The 25,149-nt window shown below is 44.3% G+C and overlaps 1 protein-coding gene across 2 annotated transcripts in view; it reads left to right on the forward strand.

The window, feature by feature from the left end:
• The window catches only part of GARRE1 (granule associated Rac and RHOG effector 1), a 68,862-nt gene extending 43,791 nt beyond the window's left edge, over positions 1-25,071 (forward strand). For both annotated transcript variants that reach the window (XM_048515493.1, XM_048515494.1), the window contains exons 3-14: positions 4,617-4,823; positions 6,002-6,139; positions 7,059-7,154; positions 7,248-7,409; positions 9,721-9,879; positions 12,585-12,682; positions 12,816-12,941; positions 14,773-15,776; positions 17,753-17,918; positions 19,380-19,514; positions 21,615-21,693; positions 22,597-25,071. In XM_048515493.1, coding sequence (XP_048371450.1) covers positions 4,617-4,823; positions 6,002-6,139; positions 7,059-7,154; positions 7,248-7,409; positions 9,721-9,879; positions 12,585-12,682; positions 12,816-12,941; positions 14,773-15,776; positions 17,753-17,918; positions 19,380-19,514; positions 21,615-21,693; positions 22,597-22,911 — 2,685 coding nt within the window. In that variant the 3' untranslated portion in view covers positions 22,912-25,071. The remainder of the gene's footprint in view (positions 1-4,616; positions 4,824-6,001; positions 6,140-7,058; positions 7,155-7,247; positions 7,410-9,720; positions 9,880-12,584; positions 12,683-12,815; positions 12,942-14,772; positions 15,777-17,752; positions 17,919-19,379; positions 19,515-21,614; positions 21,694-22,596) is intronic.
• The last annotated feature ends 78 nt before the right edge of the window (positions 25,072-25,149 follow it).

Genomic DNA, 25,149 nt, shown 5'->3' on the forward strand with positions numbered 1-25,149 from the left:
GAGATGATCATTGAGAAATAAAGTAGAAGTTTTTCCAATTCACTGCAGATCCTGTTCACATTTAATGACAAAAGTGATGTTTTTAGAGTTCCAGTTGGAGAAATATAAAATGGTGTCAGCAAGGCAGTGGATCAAAAGATTGTAATTGTTCAGGTCAAACGCCAGTGTAAGATCAAGAAGAACAAGCAGTGCTGACCATCCTAGATCCAACTGTCTCCAGATATAGTCTGTGAGAGCGACCAAAGCCATCTCCATTCCATGATCAAGTTAGAAGCCTGACTGAAATGGATCCAATGCTAATGTCATCCAGGAATACCTGGAGCTGCTCCACCACCTCTCTATCAACAACTTTTCCATGAAACGGCAAATGCCAAACTGTGCAGTAGTCGGCTAAATCCAACAGATCTGACTACGTTCTTTTCAATAGTGGACATAACACTGCCTCCTTCAGCTTCCCTGGAAAGACCCCTGAACTCAGCGGCAAGGTTTTACCTGCAAAAAAGCTCTCAAATGCCTTGCAGCTAATAGCTGAATGTCTACTGTTTAAGGTTTCCTCAGTGAGAATGATCAAAAACCTAATTATCCTAAACAATTGCACCTATGAGCTTGCAGACACAGAGTAGACGGCACAGTGAATGCCTTCTTACTGGTGTTCACTGCTATCTCATAGGCTTTCATGAACATCCTCTAAGATGTTCTTTCATTGTCATTGTGAGTTTTCTGCCAGACTTGCTCTAGTCGTACCAGCTCCCACTTCTTCCTCCATAGTTCCTCGGTATACCAAGGAGCTAATTTGGAGCGGGTGTGGAAAGACTCTCCAGGGCACGATCTTGTCGATGGCTTCAGAGAGCCAGCATTGCCTGCCAGCATTGTTCTGTCAGCTCATCCAATAAGTTGCTAGGAGGCATTGGATCTCATAGAGTGTTCTGAAAACCAGTAGGATCCATCAGTCTCTGCAGGTCAGCATTAATTCCCTCTCTGCTTATGCAGGGAAGAGTTGGTACCCCAGGAGGCTTGCCAGCCCAGATCAGCACTGGTGTTGGCGATGGCTGTCTAGACTACACAGCAGTTTCGCCAGACTACACAGCAGTTTCGCCAGGCCAGATCAACACTGGGGGTGAGGGTGGCATTGCTGCAGCTGGTGATCCCACAGCAGACTTGCCAGGCCAGAACAGCAATGGGGTAGGTCGTTGGCACTGAGGGGGGCGTGGCTGCCTCAGCTGGGGTGCCCACGGCAGTTTCCCTAGCTCAGATTAGCACCGGGGTGGGGGAGGGCTGCCTCAGCAAGATCATCAGCCCAAATTGGCATGGGGGGTTGACTTGCCAGGCCAGATCAGGAATGGGGAGGGGGAGCGTGGACTGGTGAGCCCACAGTGGGCTTGCCAGACCAGATCAAGAGTGGGGTGGGTTGGATGCCTGGACTGGTGAGCCTGCAGTGGGGTGGGGTGCCCGCCTCTGGACTGGTGAGCTTGCAGTGGACTCTGCAGGCCAGATTGGGAGCGGGTTTGGGTTGGTGGCTGGACTGGCGAGCCTAAAGTAACAAACCCGTGGGGAGTTCAAAGCAGCAACAGAACTAGAAAGAGAAAATCACCACACTCCAGGCTGCTAACACTTCAACAAAGCATGAGCTGTGCAGTTTAATAAAGTGTACAGACCTGCTAATTGGGTCCTATGTAATATAAACAGCAGCAGTGTTCAACAGAAGCAATCAATGAAAGATCTATTGACACTGTAGCAATTGATGCTGTATAAATACGTCCGGTAGGGTTCTTGAAGCACACCAACGCTGTCTTTGCGCATGCATTCTCCAGAAGGGATTCTAGTAGTAACTGTCTGGCCCAGTGGGAAAATGAAGCAATTAATGAGGTTGAAATACCGTAGAAATAATCAGTGTGCAGGATTCCAAAAGGTGCTGACATTTTCAAAGTCTTTTCTCAGTGGAATGCTGTAAACAGATCACTATTGCACTTGACTCGAATCTGTCATAAGGGAACAAAGCAGGAAAAACCCGTCATTCATGTTCCCTTTCTGGCTAAGTCACAAACACCCTGCAGCAGGGTGGGATGGCCGCCTGGACTGGCTCATCAGGCCAGATCAGGAGGGGGAGCGGGGTTGCCTCAGTTGGCTCGTGAGCCTAATAAACCATCTCAAGGGGTCAGATCTGGCCCAGGGAACATGCTTGACACCCCTGATATATTCATTGTATGAGTTGGGTGTTCATTCTGCAATACTTAAGTTTGTTTTATGCTGTTCAAGGCAGAAATCACATGCTATGTGGAAGCTGGAAACTGTCATCAATTGAGATGTCTGTTCTTGCAACTTTGAATATTGTCCTAAGTGAATGCTGTACCATTTTATTGCTCGGCTGGTAAAGAACCGTAGATGCAAATTGTGCATTTTCGCTTGCTTAACTTCCCTCCCTTCAACAGCACTTTCTACATTGAATTATATGTTTTTTAAGTATTTGTTTTCTGCTTCCATTGTAACAATATCTTTGAGATAATTTACAAATGCATCTAAAACAATAAAACATCATTATTTTTAAATATGTAAAGCAGCGTAAAATAAGTAAATTTAAATTGAGCCAGAAAAAAGTAATAAAAACAGCATCTAAAAGAACACTTAAAACAGCAATAAAAAGCAGAGAATCTTCCAAAAATACTTATCACCCAATGAATATATCGGATATATCTGTTTAAAACTTCAAAAGTGGGAAACAGAACCCTTTTCTGCCTGGCACCTTAAGATTGAGTTTGACATGTGATGAGGTCATGGAGGAAAAGAATGTCTTAATCTGGCTCTGCAAAAGAAAATGCTCTATCTCTAGTGTGTAGCCATCTTGCCTCTTTGAGGATAGTTTTAACCATTGCTAAGACTCACCTGGGACAAGTCAGCTTCTTAAGTATCCTGGCCCCAGGCCTTGAAGGGCTTTTTAATTAAGGACCATCTCTTTGAATTGTGCGTGGACACAAATTGTCAGTTGGTGATAGTATTTCAAAACTGTTAAAATGTCAACCCTGGATACACGGTGATGAACCATGATACTAATATTGTAGCCAACCCCTAACAGTAGCCCAATTACTATATTTTGGACCAGTTGAAGTTTCCAGATAGTTGTCAAAGGCAGCCACACTCGCAATGCAATTAATTAGTGTAACCTGGGTATGGTGAGAGTGTTGATTCCAAACAACATGGGAGACAAAAACCTGAGAGCCACACTATTTCCCCCCATACCTTCTTTTGGAACCAGAGCCACTAGTGCAGTGCCCATGATTACCAGTTCACCCAGCCAGTCGAAAAGTATTCAGTGGTTGATGGTATCAGGAACCCCCAGTAGGTATGGGGAAGTCAACCAGGTAGCACTACTCCCTTGTCTCTCTTCCAATAATGAGTATCATTTAGGGAGACCAAGATAGTAGTAGTCCCCCAATGAGATCTGAAACAGGTCTAGACAATCTATTTCTTCCAAGGAAGGCTGGACCTTGTCCAAAAAGGTTTATTTGTGGTCAGCCAATAATGGTGAATCCAGGGAATATCTTTTTGAAGGGGTCTCAGAACTATCTCCTTCAAGGTGGATGCAGCTGCTCCTCATCAGACCCAAGACTCAGCCAGGAAATACCCTTCATCCAGTTCTAACAAGTCAAGATAGGAAATGGTAGTCTGGCCTCTGCCAGGCAACTTGTCCACATCCTCAGGCCACAATAACTGTAAATGTGGCAAGTAAATGTGTTCCGATGGGTGAAGGTGAAGTTCAGATATCAGAATGCCACAATAACTGACATTCATCCAAACAAGTTTGAAACTGCATTCTAGTGACCTTTGAAGACTGATCAGCTGTAGTTGTCCAAGTCAGTGTTGGTACAAGTGACTTTTTAATGTATTTATTGATTGCTGCTGAGTTTTAATGGTTTAATTTTTATGTTGTATTATTTGCTGTCGGGAACAGCCGTGTTGGAAGCCGCCTCGAGCCCTTTGGGGATGAGGCGGCCTACAAATTTAATAAATTAAATTAAATTTTGTCTGCAGAATGCTTAGCAAAAGGTCATAAACTGACTATTTCACAGTGCAAAGGTTATATTATCAGGGTCAAGGGTAAAAGCTGCCTGTTAGAGAGAACCGCTCCATTGGGCAGCTTTGCAAAGACAAAGGTGGCAGAAGTATGCAAAAGCACATTCCAGGCTACTCTGCTCATTTGCATTTACTTGTCTTCTCCATTTGTATTTGAGTGTCTGCCAGCCCACTTTCTTGGTCCTTCCTTCTCAACAAGGGAAGTGCATGGTTGCAGCAGGTGGGCAGACGACACCTAGGATGCACATCCCTTAAGCACCTCTCATTTATTGAAATAGGCTTTGAGTTGTGCCTGTGTCTCTTCTCCCAGGACAGAAATAGATGAAATAGTTAAGTGTTGAGTAACTAAATAACATCACTTTACAAATCTGTGGAGTTGTACATTTTGAAGCTCTCATCAGTCATGCGGGGTCGTAAAGTTTTCATCATGAGGGCAAGTAAATGTGTTCCGATGGGTGAAGGTGAAGTTCAGATATCAGACTTAACACAAACCCACAAATTAGAATGGAAGGCATCCTGACACGGCTCCTCTCTCCCCACTGCTGTAGGTCCTTGGGCGATGTTTCTTGACAGTGATGCAAGTACACTTTCAGTTTTTATCCCAAGCTTTGCAGAAGGTCCAACCAGTGGCTCACTCGTGTTTTGCTGAAGTGGTAGCTCAGGAGAGGAAGAATTCCAGTATGGCTGAGACGTCCTGTGCAAACCCCACGACTGAGCTAGAAGACGCTGTGCGATCCTGGAGAGGCGCAGCAGAGGTAAGCTTATAGCAGAGGCGTCCAACTCTGGCACTTCAGATGTTCATGGACTACATGGCCAATTGGCCATGCCAGCAGGGGCTGATGGGAATTGTAGTCCAAGAACATCTGAAGCGCCTAAGTTGGATATCCTTGGCTTATAGAATAGCTGTCTGGATGGACCACAGTAAACCTCCAGCATATTCTCTCCAGTAAAAGTGAATCAGATGTTTCGTGGAAGTTCATCAGTAGGATGTGAAAGGCTCTTGCTTTTCCAATTGCTGTCCTCAATATTGAATTCTGGTGATTGAAGCTTTTTCCCTGAACATTTATTCCATGCCAAGTCCATAAAATATGATAAATAAGTAAATGTTGCCTTGTTATACATGTTGACACATATCTAACAAAAATTGGGGGAGGGCCATGTTTCTCTTAAAGCATATGTCCAATCTTCTTGTTACAGAACGAAATGTGCTCTGCTTGCAACAGTCCGATATCTCATTCTGAAGCTCATGGTCTCCATGTTCCTTTGTGGAGTTATGTGCAGCCAGACTTCAGTGTTCCTGATAGAATTCTTTACCCCGTTTTGTTTCAAAGATAGATTTTACAGTACCGTCCTATATAGAGTCACTCCATTTTGTTATTACCGAGTCACAGCTGACTTATGGCAATCTTGCAGGGTTTTCAAGGCAAGAGACACTCAGAGGTGGTTTGCATTGCCCGCCTTTGCATCACGCCTTTAGTATTCCTTGAAGGTCTCCCATCCAACTACGTGCCAAGGTTGAGGCTGAGAGAGGCCGCGACTGCCCCAAGGTCACCCAGCAAATTTCCACTGCAGAATGGGGATTCGAACCTGAATTTCCCTTATCTTAGAAAATCACTTTAACCACTACATCATGCTGGCTCTCCATTCTAAGTCCCTTGACATCAGTATGATTGCACTGACACATACAGTGATCTTAACATAAATAGGATTGGCTCTTAACCGAGCTTATGTTAAAAATTCCTTTACTGCTTCATTTCTCTCTCTCGAAAAGACTAGCATGCAAATATGATACAGTCATAATGCGTAATCCGAATGTGTCTCCTTACTGCTTGCCTTTATCACAGCAACTTTATAGCCCTTCAAAGTTTATTGTGCCAGTTTTGAACTGTTGCTATTTTTGTCTTGTCTGTACTTTTTTTCTTTCTGCTTAAAGGCCACGTCGCGGCTGAGAGAAAGAGGCTGCGATGGCTTAGCTGGAATTGAGGTCCAACAGCTCTTCTGTTCCCAAAGTGTGGCAATTCCTGAGCACCAGCTAAAAGAACTGAACTTGAAAATAGACAGTGCTTTGCAGGTTGGCTGCCTCTTTGTGTTTCTTTTCTTTCCACTAGCTCCATGGTGGCGAACCTTTGGCACTCCAGATGTTATGGACTACAATTCCCATCAGCCCCTTCCAGCATGGCGAATTAGCCATGCTGGAAGGGGCTGATGGGAATTGTAGTCCACAACATCTGGAGTGCCAAAGGTTCGCCACCGCTGCGCTAGGTGATGTGAGGATTGATGCTTGCTAATAAGGGAATGGCCCAGGCCAGTGGTGGCGAACCTATGGCACGGGTGCCAGAGGTGGCACTCAGAGCCCTCTCTGTGGCAGACGCACATTTCCAGACACACATACCAATAATATCTAGGGGCTGGCCTGGGCTTAGCACCAGGCTCAATTATTAGCATTAAGCCTAAGACCTAATTTTGGGGAAGCAGAGTAGGTAACCCTGTTAAGCGCTGTTAAACCCCACTGATTTTCATGTGAAGAACTAAGCTGATCGATCGCTTTACCTGGGAGTAAGATCGGTTGCTGGCAATGGGGCTTGCTTCTGAGTAAATCCTCCTAGGGTCGTGATACACCCGTTGGAAGAGTTGCACGGTTGCTTCAAAGCAATGCCACCCACTACCACCAAGCTTACTCCCGAGTAACGCACACCTCGGAGCCAACCGTTTTTTCTAAACTAAAACCTCAGCATTCAGGTTAAATTGCTGTGTTGGCACTTTGCGATAAATAAGTGGGTTTTGGGTTGCAGTTTGGGCACTCGGTCTCGAAAAGGTTCGCCATCACTGGAGGCTCACCTGATCTCATCAGATCTCAGAAGCTAAGGCCGGCTGCTGCGAGAGGAGTAATTGCCGTCGCCTTTGATTTCAGGGCTTTGTGCGTTCATTTCAAAAAAGTTTTTGCCTGATGCTTGATTTGTGGTTTTGTGTGTGTGTGTTTTACATATCAGGCATACAAAATTGCATTGGAGAGTTTGGGTCACTGTGAATACGCAATGAAGGCTGGCTTCCACATAAACCCAAAGGCTATTGAAGCAAGTTTGCAGGTAAAAACAGTTTCTTTCTTTCAGTAAATACATTGCTGAATTCGTTGCTGGCAGATCTCTTTGACTTGCGCACTTGGTGTTCTGTCCTTTTAGGGCTGTTGCAGTGATGCTGAAGCCCAACAGGCTGGTCGGAGACAGACTCCTCCTCAGCCAATCCAGTGTGAGCTCCCAACAGTTCCCATTCAGATAGGTGCTCACTTCCTGAAAGGAATATCTTTCAATGAGTCTGCAGCAGACAACTTGAAGTTGAAAACGGTAAATCTCTTTTTTTTTTGTCACGCTAACCAGTACTTTGGGCCAAATTGTTAAGCACAGTGTCGAAGATTGGTTGGCAAAGCGCACGCTTTAAAACTCATGCCAACTTATTAAGCACATCAAGGAGAAAGAGGACAGTTTTAAGGTGCTTGGATAGTATTGGGTTGCAAATGAATTTGCGGTCCAGCAAAGCTAGTTGCATTTCACAAACTGCAGCTCCCTCAGCTGGTTGTTGTGGGCTTTCTGGGCTGTGTGGCTGGGGTCTGGTAGAACTTGTTCCTAACATTTCGCCGGCATCTGTGGCCGGCATCTTCAGAGGTGTATCACAGAGAGAAGAGTGTTACACACTGTTTCCAGCTCACTCCCTTTACAGGGAGATTCTTCCCATCTGCTTTGTCATGTTGTGTTAACAAATTGCTGAGGGATTTCTCTGAAAGTCCTGTCATTTCAAAACCTAATTTGGAATTAGTTTGCATGCAGATGTCACAGAGTCGTTCCTCTCTGCAACCTGAAAGGGTGAAAGGAGACAGGGAGCAGACTTAACCTGTGGCTGCAGCTGAAATTGAATCATCTCCTCCTCAATGAGTTCTAAGCCACAGCAGTGAGGATGTTGGTGCTGGTTGTGCAGACTCACATGCCTGCTCCTAAATAATTCTTAGTAAAAGATAAAGTTAGCGCAAGCACCAGGTCCTTACTGACCCATGGGGTGACATCACATGATGATGTTGACTGGGCAGGCTATGTCAATCAATCAATCAATACCTTTTATTGGCATAGACAAAAAAGATAAAATTTACAATAGAAGTGTGAAGTGAAGATTAAAAAAACAGGCTAGTAGATGAGCTTAGTTCAGCAGATACTAGATCGGGCCTGTTGGACCAATACCAGGAATTTTGCGACGTCCAGATATCTCTGAGGGAATCGGTCCCAGAGCAGGAAGTAGGTCTTGGCCTTGCTTGAAGCGAAAGGACAGTTCCAGATGTGACGGTCGATATATAGACTTCTAAATGAGCAATAGAAGTCACAGTTGAGGAGAATATGTTCAGCCGTTTCAATGGCCTTTTGGGAACACGGACAAGTTCGCTTGTGGTAAGGTATCTGTAGAAATCTACCACTTAAGTTTGCCGAAGGAAGTGCATTCAGTAGAGCAAGCATCAGAGTTCGTCTGAGGTATGATGAAGATATATTGGCAAAATATGATGGAAATCCCCTGTGCCGGGGGGGGGGGGGCGGCGGCAGCTAGAATAAGGTATAATGGGTATAATGTCTTTCATGTAGTGAGAAGAAAGAATTTTGAGTTTCTATATCAGTTAATCTTTGAGGCAAGAGATTAATAATTTGTGGTTCGCCCATATTGTCAAAAAAGGTCAATGAGAAGCCCAAATAATTTATTTTGGAGGTTATCCAGGAGGGCAGGCTATGTGAATGGGTGGTTTGCCATTGCCTTCCCCAGTTTCTACACTTGACCGCCAGCATTTTGCCAACCCTGGAAGGCTGAGTCAACCTTGAGCTGGCTACCTGACACCAGCTTCCATTGGGGTCGAATGCAGGTCATGAACAGACCTTCGACTGCAGTACTGCCGCTTACCATTCTGTGGAACAGGGCTCAAGTAAATTATTGAGGAGCCCTCATTTGACCCAGATCTCATAACAACAGGTCTAAATTATGGGTGGGGAGATATTGACAGGATATTAGGAAAAACCTTTCAACGCTATGAGTAGTTCAGTGGTGGAATCGGTTGCCCAAGGATGTTTTGTGTTCTCTTTTCTAGGAGGTGTTTAAGTGCAGACTGGACAGTAGTTCGTCAGGATGCCTTGGGACAAGAGTGTCCAACTCTGGCCCTGCAGATGTTCATGGACTATGATTCCCATCAGTCCCTGCTAGCTGGAAGGGGCTGATGGGAGTCGTAGTCCATGAACATCTGCAGGGCCAGAGTTGGACACCCCTGCTTTAGGACATCCTTTATGGTGCAAGGGGTTGGACTGGGTGGCCTTTAGGTCCCATCCATTTTTAAAATTCTATGATCTTTCCTTGTCACTTCTAGTAGCCCATGACACTCCAGCCATTGTCAACATTATAATGATCAAGTGCACAGCATTTTATACCTAAACTTGGCTGGCTGCGAAGCTTGTTGGTCCCAATTACAGTAACATTGATTTCAATAATTAGTCCTCAAAAGTGGGAAGTTAACATCTGTTTTCACTGCTGTGTTTCCATGCCCACGCATGTGATTGGTCTGCTTTTTTGTTTGCTTTCGTATTTACCAGTTCATTTTTAAAACTTTGTTTCCTTTCCCCGTTCCCCCCACAGCACACTATGATACAACTGATCAAAGAAACCGGGTGCCATAATGGAGTGACCCCGAGAGATGACTCTCCTGTGACTGAAATATTGAACCAGGTTTGCCCTTCCACATGGCGAGGAGCTTGTAAAACTGCTGTACAGTTGCTCTTTGGGCAAGCTGGCCTGGTAAGTACCTATCTGTTTTGACCTGTGGGACAACTAGCAACTTTGGGGGTGGGGGGTTATTTAGAAAAACAACCATCTTTGGGGTGAGAGTGGGAGTAAGTAATCCTCCTCCAGCACTGCAGCTCAATTTCATTTTGAGTCTCCCTGGAACTGTTTCCAGTTTTTCCCAAAATACAAGTAACCCTGATCACAAATTTCTTGCAACTTTTTTCTGTTTTAGCTCTTCTGCTGCCCACCTCCTTGTAGTTATAAGACAGCTTCATTTCAGTCCTCCTTCTAAACTGAAATTTAGGGCAAATGGGGGTGTCAGAGCAGCCCCGGGGCAGGCTGTGATTGTAGCAGGGCTGCATTCAGCTTGCTCCTGCCCACCTGTAGTCCTCCAGGCAAATGAGGACCCCTGGAGTTTCCACAGTATGTAAAAGGGAAAGTCTACCCTGACTAAAATCGTCTTTTTAAATCATTGCCTGTGCAAAATCACCCAAAAAACCTCCCACAAGAACCACCCTATGTCCTCTCCTTCGACCTTTAATATCTAGTGTTAAGGTCAAACTGGAGACAATAACAGGATCCATGTTATGTCTGTCCACACATAAAACAAGCAATTGGAGTGGAGCCAGGGTGAAATTGAGTGTGCAGAACAGATACAGCTGCAGCTGTTCGTCCTGTGCCTTGTATTGTGGTGGTCCACTCAAGACTCTAGTGCCAGTTCATGTGTTAAGCTGAAAGGCAAATTTTTCAAACAGTGTAGTGCTCCACCATTGCTGTGGGGGGACAGGATTTAGCACACATGTGGCTTCTTTGGTCACATTTTTCCAACCCTTTAATATTGTGGCTGTTAAGGCATGCCAGAGATGTCTAGTGGTTAGAGTGTTGACCTAGAACTGCGGAGACTTAAGCTTCAAATCTCTCTGCTTGCTGGGAAAACTCACGGGGTGACTTCAGGCCATTTATTTTTATTTTGTTATTCGACTTGTATCCCGCCTACCCCCATAGGGCTCAGGGCAGCGAACAACAGTGGTATAAACAACTAACATCAATAAGCATAATCAAGTCAGCAAATATTGATGAACATGGCGTCACAAAATGGCAACAGCATCAATGAGCATAGCACCACTGCACGAAATACCACAGTATAAACAGCAAACAACAAGTATCAATAATCATAACATTACACAAGGCAAAAATCATCAATAAGCATAGCATAACAACATAATTATAACATCATTAGCAAAAAAATCAATAATAAAATTAAAAAAACATCAATAATCATAACCTAAGTACAAACGGGTGGCGACTTTCCCTTCTGTAGCACATGATGGCCTAAGACTAACCACCTAAGCAGTTCATAGCAGTGTTGGTACAGCAGCCAAGTCCAGTAACTAACATCAATCACCATACTAAGCCTAATATGTAATAATACGTAATTTATTCTCCCAATCTAATTTTCCTTACACGGTTGTTGGGAATAAGGGAGCCTTGTGCGCCACCTTAAATTCATGGGAAAGAAGGCGGATAAAAGTATTATAAAATACGACATAACTTTTATTAGTTGTGTGGAAACTGCCTTGTACTCTTCTCATTGTTGGGTAGAAACTTTTCATCTGCGCCAGTAAATTGCACTGCATGCCGGTGAAAATCTCAACCACTGTTTAGATTTTTCTATGGGTGAGAATGGTGGAGGAAACATCTGTGAAGTAAGAACAATGGTTGTCAAGAGCTGTTTCCTAGGGTGGGGGTGAGAAACGTTTGCTGTATTTTGAGTTCAGTTTGCTCAGATAAAATGAAACCTCAGTTGTGTCTCTATTTCCACCCAAACGCTGCTGGATTATATTATGGAAATGTTGCCTTCCCATGATGTATCAGTGAGAAGCTTCCATTACAAATTTAGCAACAACTTAAAATTTTCTAGCCAGAGTGCGGAATGATAATCTTATAAAGATTTGTTTGTGTCATCTTATGCGGCAAATTTCTGGGCTCAATTTACCCAAATACTGGAAAGTAGATTTGGTTTCGTAAAAGAAGCACAAAATAAAAAGCTTCCCAGCTGTCTAGAGCTTTAAAGAACCTTTAAGTAGTAGACAGTGGCCTTTTTTAAACAAAGTTTTGGATTCATCATAGGGAATGAGTGGAAGGCTTTTTTCCCCCAAATTGAAATTCTGTGCACATATTCCTTGGTTAGCTAGCAGTAGCTGTCTATTTATTTGTTCAGTCCGTTTATGTCCTGCCTTTCTCCCCACTGGAGACCTAAAGCAGCTCACATGGTTCATCTCTTTTCTGTTTTATCGTCACAGCAATCCTGTGAGGTAGATTAGGCCGAAGGAGTGTGACTAGCCCAGGGGTCTGCAACCTGCGGCTCTCCAGATGTTCATGAACTACAATTCCCGACAGCCCCTGACAGCCCCTGACAGGGGCTGATGGAAATTGCAGTTCATGAACATCTGGAGAGCCGCAGGTTGCAGACCTCTGGACTAGCCCAAGGTCACCCAGCAGTCTTCCATGGCAGAGCACGAAAATGAACCTGGCTCTCCCAGCTTCCAGTCTTGACAGTCTAAAATCACTACTCTGTGCTGGCTTGCGACACCATGCATGACACGTCCAGCTCTTGTGGGGATGAATGGGATGGTGCTATTTTAATGCTAGATTGGAAAACCGCTACATTTTTGGAATCTTAAACACTTACTACTTTCTCCCTCCAACATTGCTAGGTGGTTGTGGACACAGCGCAGATTGAAAACAAAGAGGCGTATGCTCCGCAGATCAGTTTAGAAGGTTCCAGAATTGTGGTTCAAGTACCATCAACTTGGTAATTATGCTGAAATATGCAGGCACAACTGTCTTGTCAGTGTGTGTGTGTTAAATGTCAAAATTAAATATTTGTATTGGTGAGCGAGTGATCAGTATCTCCAAGAGTCTGAATTAAAACCTGTGTTCCTTAGGTGCCTAAAAGAAGATCCTGCAACGATGTCTTTGCTACAGAGAAGCCTGGATCCTGAAAAGACTTTGGGGCTGGTGGACGTTCTTTATACCGCGGTGTTCGACCTGAATCGGTGGAAGGAAGGAAGGTGGGGCAGGCGTTTGGTTTGGGCAGCACCGTTCCCCAAATAGAAATAAGTAAAAGTTCTATAGAGGTGGTTCATCACATGGCAGCAAGTGGATGACGAAGCTGGAGGCCAGATGTGGACTGGCATCAGTTGGCCTGAGTAGCAAAAAATGTGCCAAGTGTAGCTTGTGGGCAGAACTCTGTTATTCAAAGATGCTGTGAATTTCTGAAATAGACGCACTTCTTTCCAGCCATGTATACAGATGGCTCTAATGAGGCCTAGGCTTGATCCTGGGAGACTCACTACAAATGTGGTTAAAGGTTGATAAAGAACACAAACAACCCAGGTCTTTCCTCTCCTTAAAAGAGAGGGAAGGGGGCTTGGCCAACAATGTTTCAGCAAATTGCTAAAAGTTCATGAAATCTGTAAGCGCTACAAGAAAATGTTGTCTTTAGTACATCAGTGGTTCAAATATCTGCTAAGTTACCTCTGATTTGCTGCATTGAGAAGTCTGGGGAACATAACCCAGTACAACTGCAGCAGAATTTGGGCCTAGTTCTAACATAACATCCTGCTGTCTGTGTGAATCTGAGAAATGTGGGCTGGAAAATAGTGTTCATAAACTGGACACATGATTGGAAAGCAGTGCTCAGCCGTGGAGCAGCCACAGAGTGGAAAGGTTCAGTATTAAATGTCTTCCTTAATTATTTGGGCAAAACTGAAACAGTACGTATAAGTCTTTGTTTGGGGGCTTGTTCGTCACTGAGTCCATTCTTTCAGCTGAGATGTCTTTAGAGATCACAGTTGCTTTTCTGCACAGTGGCTGATGCTGATCCATTCAGTACTAGACTAGCAGGAACAAACCTGGACACCTTATCCAGCCAGGTGTCAGTAAGACAGAAAAGATGGGACACCTGAATAATGCTTCACTTTTCCTCCACTGTGGTCCTCAGTTCCTCTGCTGCTACCACTTCTTTATGCACAAGATCACTGTTGTCCAAGGAGTTTTAAAGTATGTAGAAGGGCTCGAGGCAGAAGTAGTAAACACTGCTTGTGGAGGAAAATGTGAGAGGAATGATGTCATAGGATCCAAGCTTTTTCTGTTTTTGATGGAGGCAGGCATGTGAGGAAAAAACTAAACATGCAGCTTACAATGAACTTAGCTGGATGGTTGAAGACTAGCAAATTTATAGTATCGGGTAAGGTGGCAGGAAAGGAGCCCCATGACACAGAGTGGTCAGCTGCAGTACTGCAGGCAAAGCTCTGTTCTCAACCTGAGTTTGATCACAACAGAAGTCAGTTTCAGGTAGCCGGCTCAAAGTTGACTTCCACCTTTCTGAGGTCAGTAAAATGAGTTCCTGGCTTGGTGGGGTAGACAACTGGGGAAGGCAGTAGCAAACCACCCCATAAACATAGTCTGCCCAGTAAATGTTGTGATGTGATGTTGCCACGTTGGTCAGTAATGACCTAACACTTACACAGGTGACTGCCTTGACCTTTAAAGTGGCTGGAATCTCCCAGGCATCATTCAACAAAATGCTTAACTTATTTCTTGCCTCTATTACCACATTTTTGTCGATTAAGCATCTGTGTTCAGAAGCACAGTATTGCCCATTCTAATTAATATTGCAGCTTTTCAAGGCAACCTCTTTCTCTCTGAATGAGGAAATTACATACTAGCACCTAGACTGGCTAATCCAGTGTTTTGCACAGCGCTTATGTTCCCTAGTCCTTTTTTTTAGTGCACTGCCACGCATTCCTGAGAATCCCAGGTTGCATCTCTTGCACTGATTTGTATAAAATTGCCTGCTTGTGTAAAGATGTCTGTTGGGGTTATTTTGTTTTAAAACAGGGAGCAAGCTTTGCCCTGTATTCAAATCCAACTCCAGCGTGAGATCTGCGACTTTGGGAGCCACATTGACTTGCCACCTGGAAATGGAAACAAATCGACCGGTGGCTTGCAAAAGACTTTCTCCAAGTTGACATCCCGGCTTACAAAGAAAGCCTCCTGTGCAAATTCGAGCAACAGTGGGAGTTACTCCATTCCTAGTACACCTTCCAAAAACCTTTTTATAGCTAACAACTTGGAGGACAAATCAAAAACACCCAGCAATGCAGACACCCGGCTGCAAAGCATTCTGAACATCGGGAACTTCCCCAGGGCAGCAGAGTCGACACAGCCAGGGCAGAGCCCGAGCAAGCAGACTGTCAATGGGTTTCTCCTTGACAGGCGAGATAATGGCAAAGCAGACAGTTTCAAGGATGCCAAAGGCATGAATTTACCGACTGACCAAGAAATGCAGGAGGTGATAGATTTCCTCTCTGGCTTCAATATGGGTAAATCTCAGCAGACCTCCCCACTGGTGAAAAGGAGGAACTCCGTTGCATCCTCTTCGGCTGCAGCAGAGCAGAAGCCCACCGCCGTGCAGCAGCAGCCTCAGTCTTCGTCTCACACGCCCCTGCACCATCTTCAGCAAGGGCTGTTGCAGCAGCCTCAAAAGCAGCAGCAACAAATGCAGTTTTATCAGCACCTGCTTCAACCCATCGGGCCCCAGCAGCAGCAACAGCAGCAGCAACAGCGTTCACCTGGCAAATGGCCCACCAATGCCAGCCAACAGCCAGCCCAGACTGTTGGCCCGGGATTGTCTCATGTGCATCAGTGGGGCAGTCACACCTGTAATGACCTGAGCTCTGATTTGTATAGCTTGGGCCTGGTGAACAGTTATATGGACAATGTGATGTCTGAGATGTTGGGACAGAAGCCACAAGGACCTCGAAACAATACGTGGCCAAATCGTGACCAAAGTGATGGAATCTTTGGGATGTTGGGAGAGTTTCTACCTTTTGACCCTGCAGGTGTGTGCATGTCCCAATATGAATGTTTGGGGAAAGGGCTTTAGTGTACTCGGGTCCCCGTCAGTTGTACATTGTGTTGGGAGGGGGGAGATACTGAGCAACTCAGTTTTAGAGCTAGGAAGTACATCGATGTTGTATGAAAATTAGTGTATTTCTGTGATGTGTTTCCTAGCATTTCCATTTTGTACACCAAATGATGGTGTAACGGATACCATTGTGTCCTGTAAACTTTTGGGACAGATGCTAACATTCTGTAAGTTATAAATGAATATCGGGGCAGGGGGAGAATCTTGAGTTGGTTTCCTGTTATGTTCATAAAATTCTTTCTAAAGCAGAGGTGAGCAGAAAAGGTACAACTGTGGTCTACTATGGACTGGTAAACCCTCCTGGTTGTGGTCTACTAATGGACTGGTAAACCCTCCTGGTTGTTGGGGACCTTACAAAAAGTATCAGTAGTTCTTGTTCCATTTTCCCTAGTGTATTGCTTCCACTAGGAGGTGGAATACTTACCTGTTGTGGCTGGTCTCCCATCGAGACCCAACTTTCCTTTTCAGAAGTGGTAGGAAGCAGAAGAAATCTCTTGCAAAAGGAATGTGTGTATTCTTGTGCTATAGCAGATCTTTTTATAAGTACAAAAATAGCAGCCTGGGTCAGCTGCATATAATGTGGCCTGCCTAAATGCTGGGAGACAGATGCCTCTTAGACTTCTATTTTGCTCTTTCACATGTGAGCAGGCCATGACAGGAATTCGATAGTAAAATGCTAGCAGTTAAACGGCTGTTTGTAGCCAAGGGTGTCTTCAACCCTGTGGTACTGTTTCTGGTAATGGTGCTTTGATGAAGGTCAATTCTGGCCTTGTGGATGGGAAGAGGGAGGGGTGGGTTCCTGAGGCCAAAACTTAAGTGGTCAAAATGACAAGGCAGTGACCCTCCATCCGTCCCCAGCTGTGCACTTGATCCAGAGCACTGCTCCTTCCTGGGATATTTTCTCGATGCCTTGGGAGGGGGGCAAGAAGGAAAGTCTACTTTGCGTGTATCTTCATTCACATACACGGGAGGCAGCTGCTGCTTTTGCTGTGCTCTTTTGGATGCTTTCAAATATCCTGGTTGCCCTGCGAAATGATACCCAGTCTCCCCTGCTCCTCACACATGTTTTTCTTGCCAGTGTGGAGCTAAATAGAATTGAACATATTTGCCCTGCTTAGATTCCTCAGGGTGATGGGGACATTTTTTGTATAGTTGAGGCAGAGAAAGTACGGTTAAAAGGATGCTTTTGTGCGTCTTTCTTCCTTGGAGATGCTCCCTTCAGACATTCTTCAGTCTATTCTCTCGACAGAGAAGAGCAATCTCTTAGCAACAGGAATGCACTTTTGAAGCAGGCTTTCTCCCCATAAGCTGGCTGCACTGTGGAGCTCTCAAGAAGGCAACATGCAGAGAGAGATTTGCAAGAGACCCCTGTCTCGTGGATTGGCATGGACACAGTTTCAGCTCAGGATTGGGGAGGGGGGGGGGCTCTTGAAAAAACACTCTAGGAGAAACTTTATGAGTATCCCTGGGTCGGAAGAGACATGGCTGGATATAAACAAATAGACAACTCAGGGGGTCTCCCGTGCCTCTCAGAATTACTCTTGGTTGGCAGAAGGCCTTTGTGACCTATCCTCTACAGGTGGACGTTAAGGATAACTAACCAACACTTTGTGACTTCTCCCTCTACCCCATCCTCATTTCCTTTACCCAGCACATTCTGCCCGCCCGCCCACAAATCACTTTCCCGTGAAGTGCTTAATATGCAGCACTTGAACAAACATTCCCGATTGCTGACTGGTTTGCATTGTGGGGTGTGAGTGAGAGAGAGAGATGTGTGTTTCTTTTCTTTTTGAGGGGTAGACAATTGAGCTTCAGAGGATTAGATGAGGGGATAATTGTAGTTGGACTAGGCGAATGTGTCAACTGTCAGGTTTCTCTTTTTACATCCAGTTGGCTCGGATCCAGAGTTCGCCCGCTATGTGGCTGGGGTCAGCCAGGCCATGCAACAAAAAAGGCAAGCACAGCACTTCCGTCGCCCCAGCAACGCACGTAGCAACTGGCCTCATCCTGATGATCCTCACAGAACCTGGCCCTTTCCTGAGTATTTTACGGAAGGGTAAGGAGCCACCTGGGGTGCTTTTCTAGTGTATTAAAATTTGTGAATAAGTGTTACACTTCAGTAATTTACTATTTTGCTGCAGCAGTGGATGAAGTAGTTTCATTGACCCGTCGAGTTCAGGGTACTCTATTGATGTGGGTACTCTACATGGTTACTGAGACTGTAACATCAGCTGTAAAGAGCTTTAAGGTGAATGTGGTATGAACTGGAAAGAGATGAAAAGCAGGAGATAGAAGCCACAAGCTAAACATTTTAAGACACACACACCCTCCACTTGTGAAGAGACCGGATTGTTTCATTTGGCCTTATTGTAATGTAGAAAATGTCGCAGGGGTTGAATGAGTGTTCAGCATTTTATCAAACAAGCAGGAAATGGCAAAGACTTGCGAGAAGCATCTCATTTCCCCCTCCTACTTATTTTCTCTCTTTCCCTTCCCTGGGAAAGCCCTCGTAGCTTCTCCCCTTTTCCTGCTTCCTTCTCTCCTTCCCACCCAACAGCTAACTTGCATTTATCTGCCCCCTTTCTTCAGTTTTCCCTTCCCCACCAGCAGCCTTTACATTAGAAAACTGTGGCCCAGTTATGTGGTGCCAGCCCTTGGGCCAAGCCCACTTGATTTATACCCAAACTTTCTCCCCAGTGGGGACCAAAGCATTAGGGCCCTCTCCTTTTTATCTGCACAACAACCCTGTAAGGTAGGTTAGGCTGGAAGTTTGTAACTGGTCCAAAATTACCTAGTGAACTTCCACAGCAAGATGGGGATTTGAACCTGAACTCCCAGACCCTACTCTGATGTTCTAACTGCTTCTCCACACTGGGTTTCATAGGTTGGCTGCTACTGAAGAGTAGCAAGCAGACAAGCTAGTGGAGTCATACAAGTCAGATGGTATCAAGTCATCCAGAGGTTGCTTCCAGACCTAGGGGTTGCCAGCTTCCAAGTGGGACTGAAAACTCACAAGGATTACAACCGAATTCCAGACAACAAAGATCTGTCCCCCTCAACAAAATGGCTTCTTTGGAGAGTGACTCAGTGGCTTTGTAGTTATCTGAGGCCTCTCCCCTCCACAAATCTTGTCCTCATCTGATTCTACCACAAAATCTTCAGGAATTTCCCAACCTGGAGCTGGCAATCTTAGCCAAGCTTGGCCCCAAAGAGCAAGAAAGACTTGGGAAGCACCCTGCCCCCTTCCCTGCCTTTTCATTCACAAAAACCCAGTTGGGAATATTGTAGTTGCTTAAAGCTACAGACACTCTTTCATTTTGGGGCTTTTTAAATCTCCTAATTTAGGACATTTTTCAGGTTTGTGAAAAAGTATGTCTTGCCTTTTCATAGCTCCAGTCACTGGAATTTCCCAAGTATCCTCAGGTTTGGCCATTTAAATGTAATATGATGTATAACTTCACCTCTGGGTGCTTATATCCCCACACACCTTTCTGACTGCTCTCTTGTCTACTCTTAGTGAGATGACCAGCAGCTGGTCGGGCACTCAGGGTGACTCTGCCAGCTCCAGTGATGAGACCTCCTCTGCCAATGGAGACAGCCTGTTTTCCATGTTCTCAGGGCCAGACATCGTTGCTGCAGTCAAGCAAAGAAGGTGAGCGAAAGGGATGACTTCTGTGGCCAGGCAGAATGCCAGAGGCTTTATGGTCTCTCTGCAGATAGGCACAGTACCTGTGCAGTGCAAGAACAATAGTCTTCTAGAGCTGACGTTCCTTACATTCTCCCTGAGAGCCCATCCCCTTCAGGAGAGAGCCTGTGCGCTTGTTTTGAAGTGGCAGGCAGAGAACACTCCTTGCTGCCAGCATGAAAGCTCCACTCTGATGTTACATGTGAGCCACAAAGCAAACTAGATCTGGGAATCACAAAAGCTTCACACACGCACACACACACACACACCCCTGTTAGATGGCTGTCCATGCATTGGCATCAGGGGAGATCTTTTTTCAGTGTTGTATGTGAATTGTCTTCTTCCTTTATTTGAAACGGTTGAGGCACCAGCTTCAATCCATCATGTTTTTTGGCTGAGGATTCAACTATTATGCCATGGGTGGTGTCATTTTATCACTCCTGGACCTTAGTAAGCGTGAGAGCTGGGAAATGCAGCATTGAGGGGGGCGGGAGCTCTCTGTTACAGACGCAGGCCTGTTTGTGCATTATAGTCTAGACCTTGGTGAGGGGGCACATATATTGATGCCAAACCTGTTTGAAAATTTGGGCCTAGTCCTGGTGTACTCGTAGAATTCAGCTCCCATTCGCATGTCTGAGTGCTATGGAATACCAGTCAGAGAATCAGTCTTTGAGTCTCTACTACAGTGATATTGAGTGGTTTAGGAGCCACCTGTGGCTCTCCAGAGCACTGTTTCCCATAGCATCTACCCATGTTCTAGGTAAGTGAGCAACTTCTTTAGATATGGGGAAAATTTCATCATTAGTATGGGCCCAAGATAAACAGCTCTATTTTTTATTTTTTAAAACTTGACACAGCTTTTCCATTTCACTTATACAGTGAAGCCCTTCATTTCCACAGCTTTGTTATGATTGAGTCTGGGCCAACATATGCTTTTGAATGAGGTAGTGAGATGGGGAATGCTGCCCATAAAACTAAACTCCTTGCAGATAGGGGTTCTGACTACCTCTTCTCCTGCAGAACTAAAGTAAAACTTGAAAATAGGGAGCTTTTAATATAGAGAAGCATTTTTTTAACTTCTACCCTAATAGTTACAGAAAATTCAAAAGCTTACACAGTTTTGTAACATCTCTGAATTGTAAGCCAATCTCACTCCAGGTACATAAGGGTTGGCTAAGGTTCTGTAATTGTAAAGAAAGACAACCCTACATGCTCAGATGTATTCTGGTAATTTAAAGTTATATTATTGGTTGTGTGTGTTTGGGGACATTGCACAAGACTTACGGTAGTCATGAGGTTCTTCGGCGGGAACTGTGAATGTGGCTCTCTGTGATCCATGCAGTGAGTCCCATTGCTCTAGTGAATTCATCTCGTTGACTGAACAACTGGAAGACTGTTCATCTGCATGCCTCTAGTGAATGGTTGTGGCTAATGTTTTGTTTCAAAACCACTGTTGTGTGCAGAGTCGAGAGGCTATCTGGCTTTCAGATGATATGGGGCAGACAATGTGGGAAGGCTAGTACTAGTGCTTGAGGGCTTCCTGAAGGTAGCTGGCTGGCTGTTGTGCCGGGGGGAAGGAATGCTGAATCCTTGACCTAATCGAGCAGGGCTACTCATACATTCTGCTAATTTCTTGGGTATGGTGGCAAATCTTTTTTTGCGAGTAACCCTTGCTCGAATAGAATTCAGTTTCCAAAAAAAATCTATCAGTCATACTTCCTGCAGTGTTTTGAGAAGAATTCAGCCTTAAATATTGTGCTACTGTGGATGCACAAAACCTCTCTGTTAGTGCAGCATATGAAGCATTGACTTTTGGTTCTTGGGTAAAGTGATCAATGGTTCTAGTCCACGAGCCTCTTGTAACATTATGTCCGCATATTGCATATAATGTTAGACTTGCCTCTCAGTTGCACATTATTTTTTGAAAGCTGCTGTCTCCCCTCTCTTCCTTTATATTACGAAGACAGTTTTCGTACATTGGATGCAATATATGCCTATTTTAGCTGTCTGCCTTTAGCTATTCTGGTTAACAGGCCATATTTTCTCATTGAATAAATATCCCCACAGAAAACACAGCAGTGGCGAGCAAGATCCCAGCACGCTTCCATTGCCACCACTCCTTTCTACAGTGGATGATCATAATCAGGTAAGTGGCAAGTTGTGCTGCTCTATTAGGACAATTGAGAGTGTTATTATTGGTAACTGGCTTACAAAGCTATGAAAACATAAAAGAAATTGGGCTGCATGGAGCACAACCTGTTCTTCTAGGGGACCCTCCAAAGGTTTTGTGTCGCTGGTTCCTTAAGTGTTTCATTCTTTGGCGTGGAGGGGAATGGAGTTGCTTCTCCTTTTCTAGCAGGCTTCACATTCAAGTTAAACCTGCAATTACTACTTTAGGAGGACTAAGATGGATTGGACCTTCACCACCGCCACCAGTGTGGGTACAGGAAATGCCTGGGTGGATGGTCTCTCTCAGCTGGGAGTGGCAGCGTAGCCGAGGCCATATGGTAAAAAGGCTTTGACCCCAGCAGATTGTTCTATGGTCTGGGATGGATATACTCTTCCTCCGTGGCAGTGCTTGAAATCACTGGGGGTGGGTTGGGGGAGCAGAAGCAGGTGATAATATTAGATAAGATCTGGTAAGAAAGTTGTGGGAACGGGGTATGTCCATTTCTTCCTGGTTCTGCTCCTTTCCCATTAAATACTTTACCCTGTCTGTGAAACCATCACTGGGATTATTTGATGTTCATGTTCTAGCATGATAAAAAAAGGTGGGCAGCGCAGATAGCCGACATCTATTGTCAGTGGCTTCCATTAAGTAACGTGGGAAAAAGCAAATAGTCTTGCAGCCCAGGTTTAATTGCATGGGACGAAAGAGATTGCCCCAATGCACAAAGAGTGCCGAGGATCATCCAGGGCAAGCGTCTCTCTCACCCAGACAGCAACCCATTTCCATCACTCTGATGGGGAAAAGTCCCAGCCTGCCCTGGGAGATTTGACAGAAGATGAACCGCAAGGAGGCTCAGATGTCTATCTTGGTCTCTTTCAGGACAACAAAACCAAAACCTGGCCTCCTAAAGCCCCTTGGCAGCACTCGCTGCCGAGTCAAAGCATGTCTTTGTACCAGATGGGTAACCCTGCCAGCCAGTGGAATGACACCATGCAGATTCTGCAGTCATCAGTTTGGTCAACAGCCAGCGATTGCACTCCATCAACAGGGATCTCCTCCACTTTTGCCTATGCGCAGCAGCCGCAGCAACAATCACAGCAGCAGCAACCGTCTCAGCACAAACCGATGAATAAGGGCTTTAAACCTTTCCCAGTCAAGCACGAACGTAGAGCATCCTATATGCATCAGTACTGACCCCTTCCCCCCCCCCCTTAGCCAGACACAGCAGCGGAGGACCAAAGTCTTCAACATGACAAATATTCATTTGTTTTACAGTTGTGCGGTGGTGGCTGTCTTCTGGTTGTTCTGTGGAGTGACAGCTTCTAGTGGTGGTCTTTCTCTCAGTGCTGAGCATATAGTGCCAAGGTACTAGGTATATACACAACAGCTCTAAACTGTGATGCTTTCAAAGCGTGTGGACTTAACTTTTACCCTGCTAAAAAAAACAAAAGAAACCCTGCTACATTATTACCACAGAAAACACTGTATTTTATAGCTATTTTTTCATATAGATCTCTATAGTTACCATTTCTTGCTAAAACGAATTTTGAGTACCTTAAAGCAAATCTTGCGGTCAGTTTTGCTCAACACTCATCTTCTTTAGATTTCTAACTGACAAAAGATTGAAAGAAAAAGGCTTCATGCAGGTTACTTAGGCTGCTGATTTTTTTAAAAAAATAAAACTGTGTTGGTTATTCATGTGCCACACAAGCTCTTTGCAACAGCAGTGGTTCAAAGGCAACCACAGAACTGATCTTTCCAGTTACTTTATTCATGCAAAAATAACAAAACAGCTGGAACTGTTCCAGTTAGGTTGCATGTGACCTGGCCAATCAGTGGGCCCAGTTCACCTAGATAGAACTTATGCTCAATCCCCTCACAGTTCTTCTTGGTGGGTTGCATTCACCTGTGGGTTCTCACTACGTCTGAAGTACACAATTTGATATTTTTACATTTGGCCAAAGGCATTATCCATACAGTGCTCCTTAAATGTATGAAAGAATAGTTAAGACTACTTGCAAATATTTAAAGTCTTATTTCAATGCTAGACTTAGTGTGTAAACATGAGCTGGCTCAGAAGAGAGAGAACTTTAAAACACTATTTTTTGTAGTGCTGAGAATTAAAGTTAACTACTTTCAGTCAATATGTGCCATTAAATAAGTGAACCTGTGGAATTAGGAACTATCTTCCAACCAAAGTGGATCTGGAGGAGTGACTGGTGCTTAAATTGAAAAAAAAAAGGTAAATATGTATAGTTATCCCATTGTATATTGATTGGGGCAAGAGAAGTCTTTATAAAAAAACCTATTTAAATTTTCATACTTCATCTTTGGAAGAGTAATTATAAACCACAATATTTTCTGGTATAAAGGTTTTTGACAGTATTAATATTATTTTTATATTTTCTTAAGTCATATCATTCTAATACATTGACAAGTAAAATGGGTTATTAGTTATAAATGCATATAGTTTTTTGATGAAGATAAAAGCACATTTAAGTTCCCATTTTCTACAAACTAAGTACATGTGTATATTAAAGATACCAAATTATATATAAATGAAAAAGATACACAACACTAACCGTTTGGGTAGGGAGGGTCAAAGCCCCTCCCCCTTCTGCTTGTGTAGCAGCGGGTCATCTTGGCAGGCCTCGAATGTTACTATTTGTGCTGGTTGAAGATGCCAACGTTGCCTGTATTTATGATATTGTCACCATGTTCCCTGTAAACCCACCCTTACCATGTTTACAGAGTTGTTTGCTGTGCATAACTTTACAGTCATGTGTTTGCACAGTCCATGTGGCTTCTGTCTGTAAATTGTTAATGTTCTGTACCTTCTGCTAAAACATTGGTGAATTTAACAAGTGGTTATGAGTTTTCTCAAGTATGCCATTGAAAACTTATATTGGACCCTAAAGGCTACTGCAGTTGTTTACCACAAATCAAAGTACAAATATTTGTTGTTGTTTTTTTTGCGGTTCCCTAAAAAAAGCATCTAGACTGTTTTTGCAATTTAGTGGTAAATGCAAGCACTGGCAGGTTTTTTTTTTTCAAAATTGGAGTGAAAAGTGGAAATACTGGTTAATCTGTTTGTCTCGTAGGTGCTACATCATCCTCTGCTTCCAACCTTGCCGAATACTGGTATTTTCCACACTTGTGTCCATTTGGCACCCAATCTTGCCATACGTTTCACACTGCCAGGTGCAAAGGGGTTTGGTGCTCAGTTAACTTACCCGTATTGCAACACTTCTGTGAATAGCTCATGCTTTGGAACTGTATATTTTGTATTTTAATTTTAAAGCGCCTGTAATTAAACACACAAAATTATTTGCTTTAATAAAGATATACCTTTAATAATAGGTTATATCTTGTTAAAATAACGTTTCTGCTGAAGATAACGTTCAGCTTAACTTTCAGGTACTTATTATCTTC

This window comes from Sphaerodactylus townsendi, linkage group LG14, assembly GCF_021028975.2.
Source record: "Sphaerodactylus townsendi isolate TG3544 linkage group LG14, MPM_Stown_v2.3, whole genome shotgun sequence".
NCBI classification, from domain to species: Eukaryota; Metazoa; Chordata; class Lepidosauria; order Squamata; family Sphaerodactylidae; genus Sphaerodactylus; species Sphaerodactylus townsendi.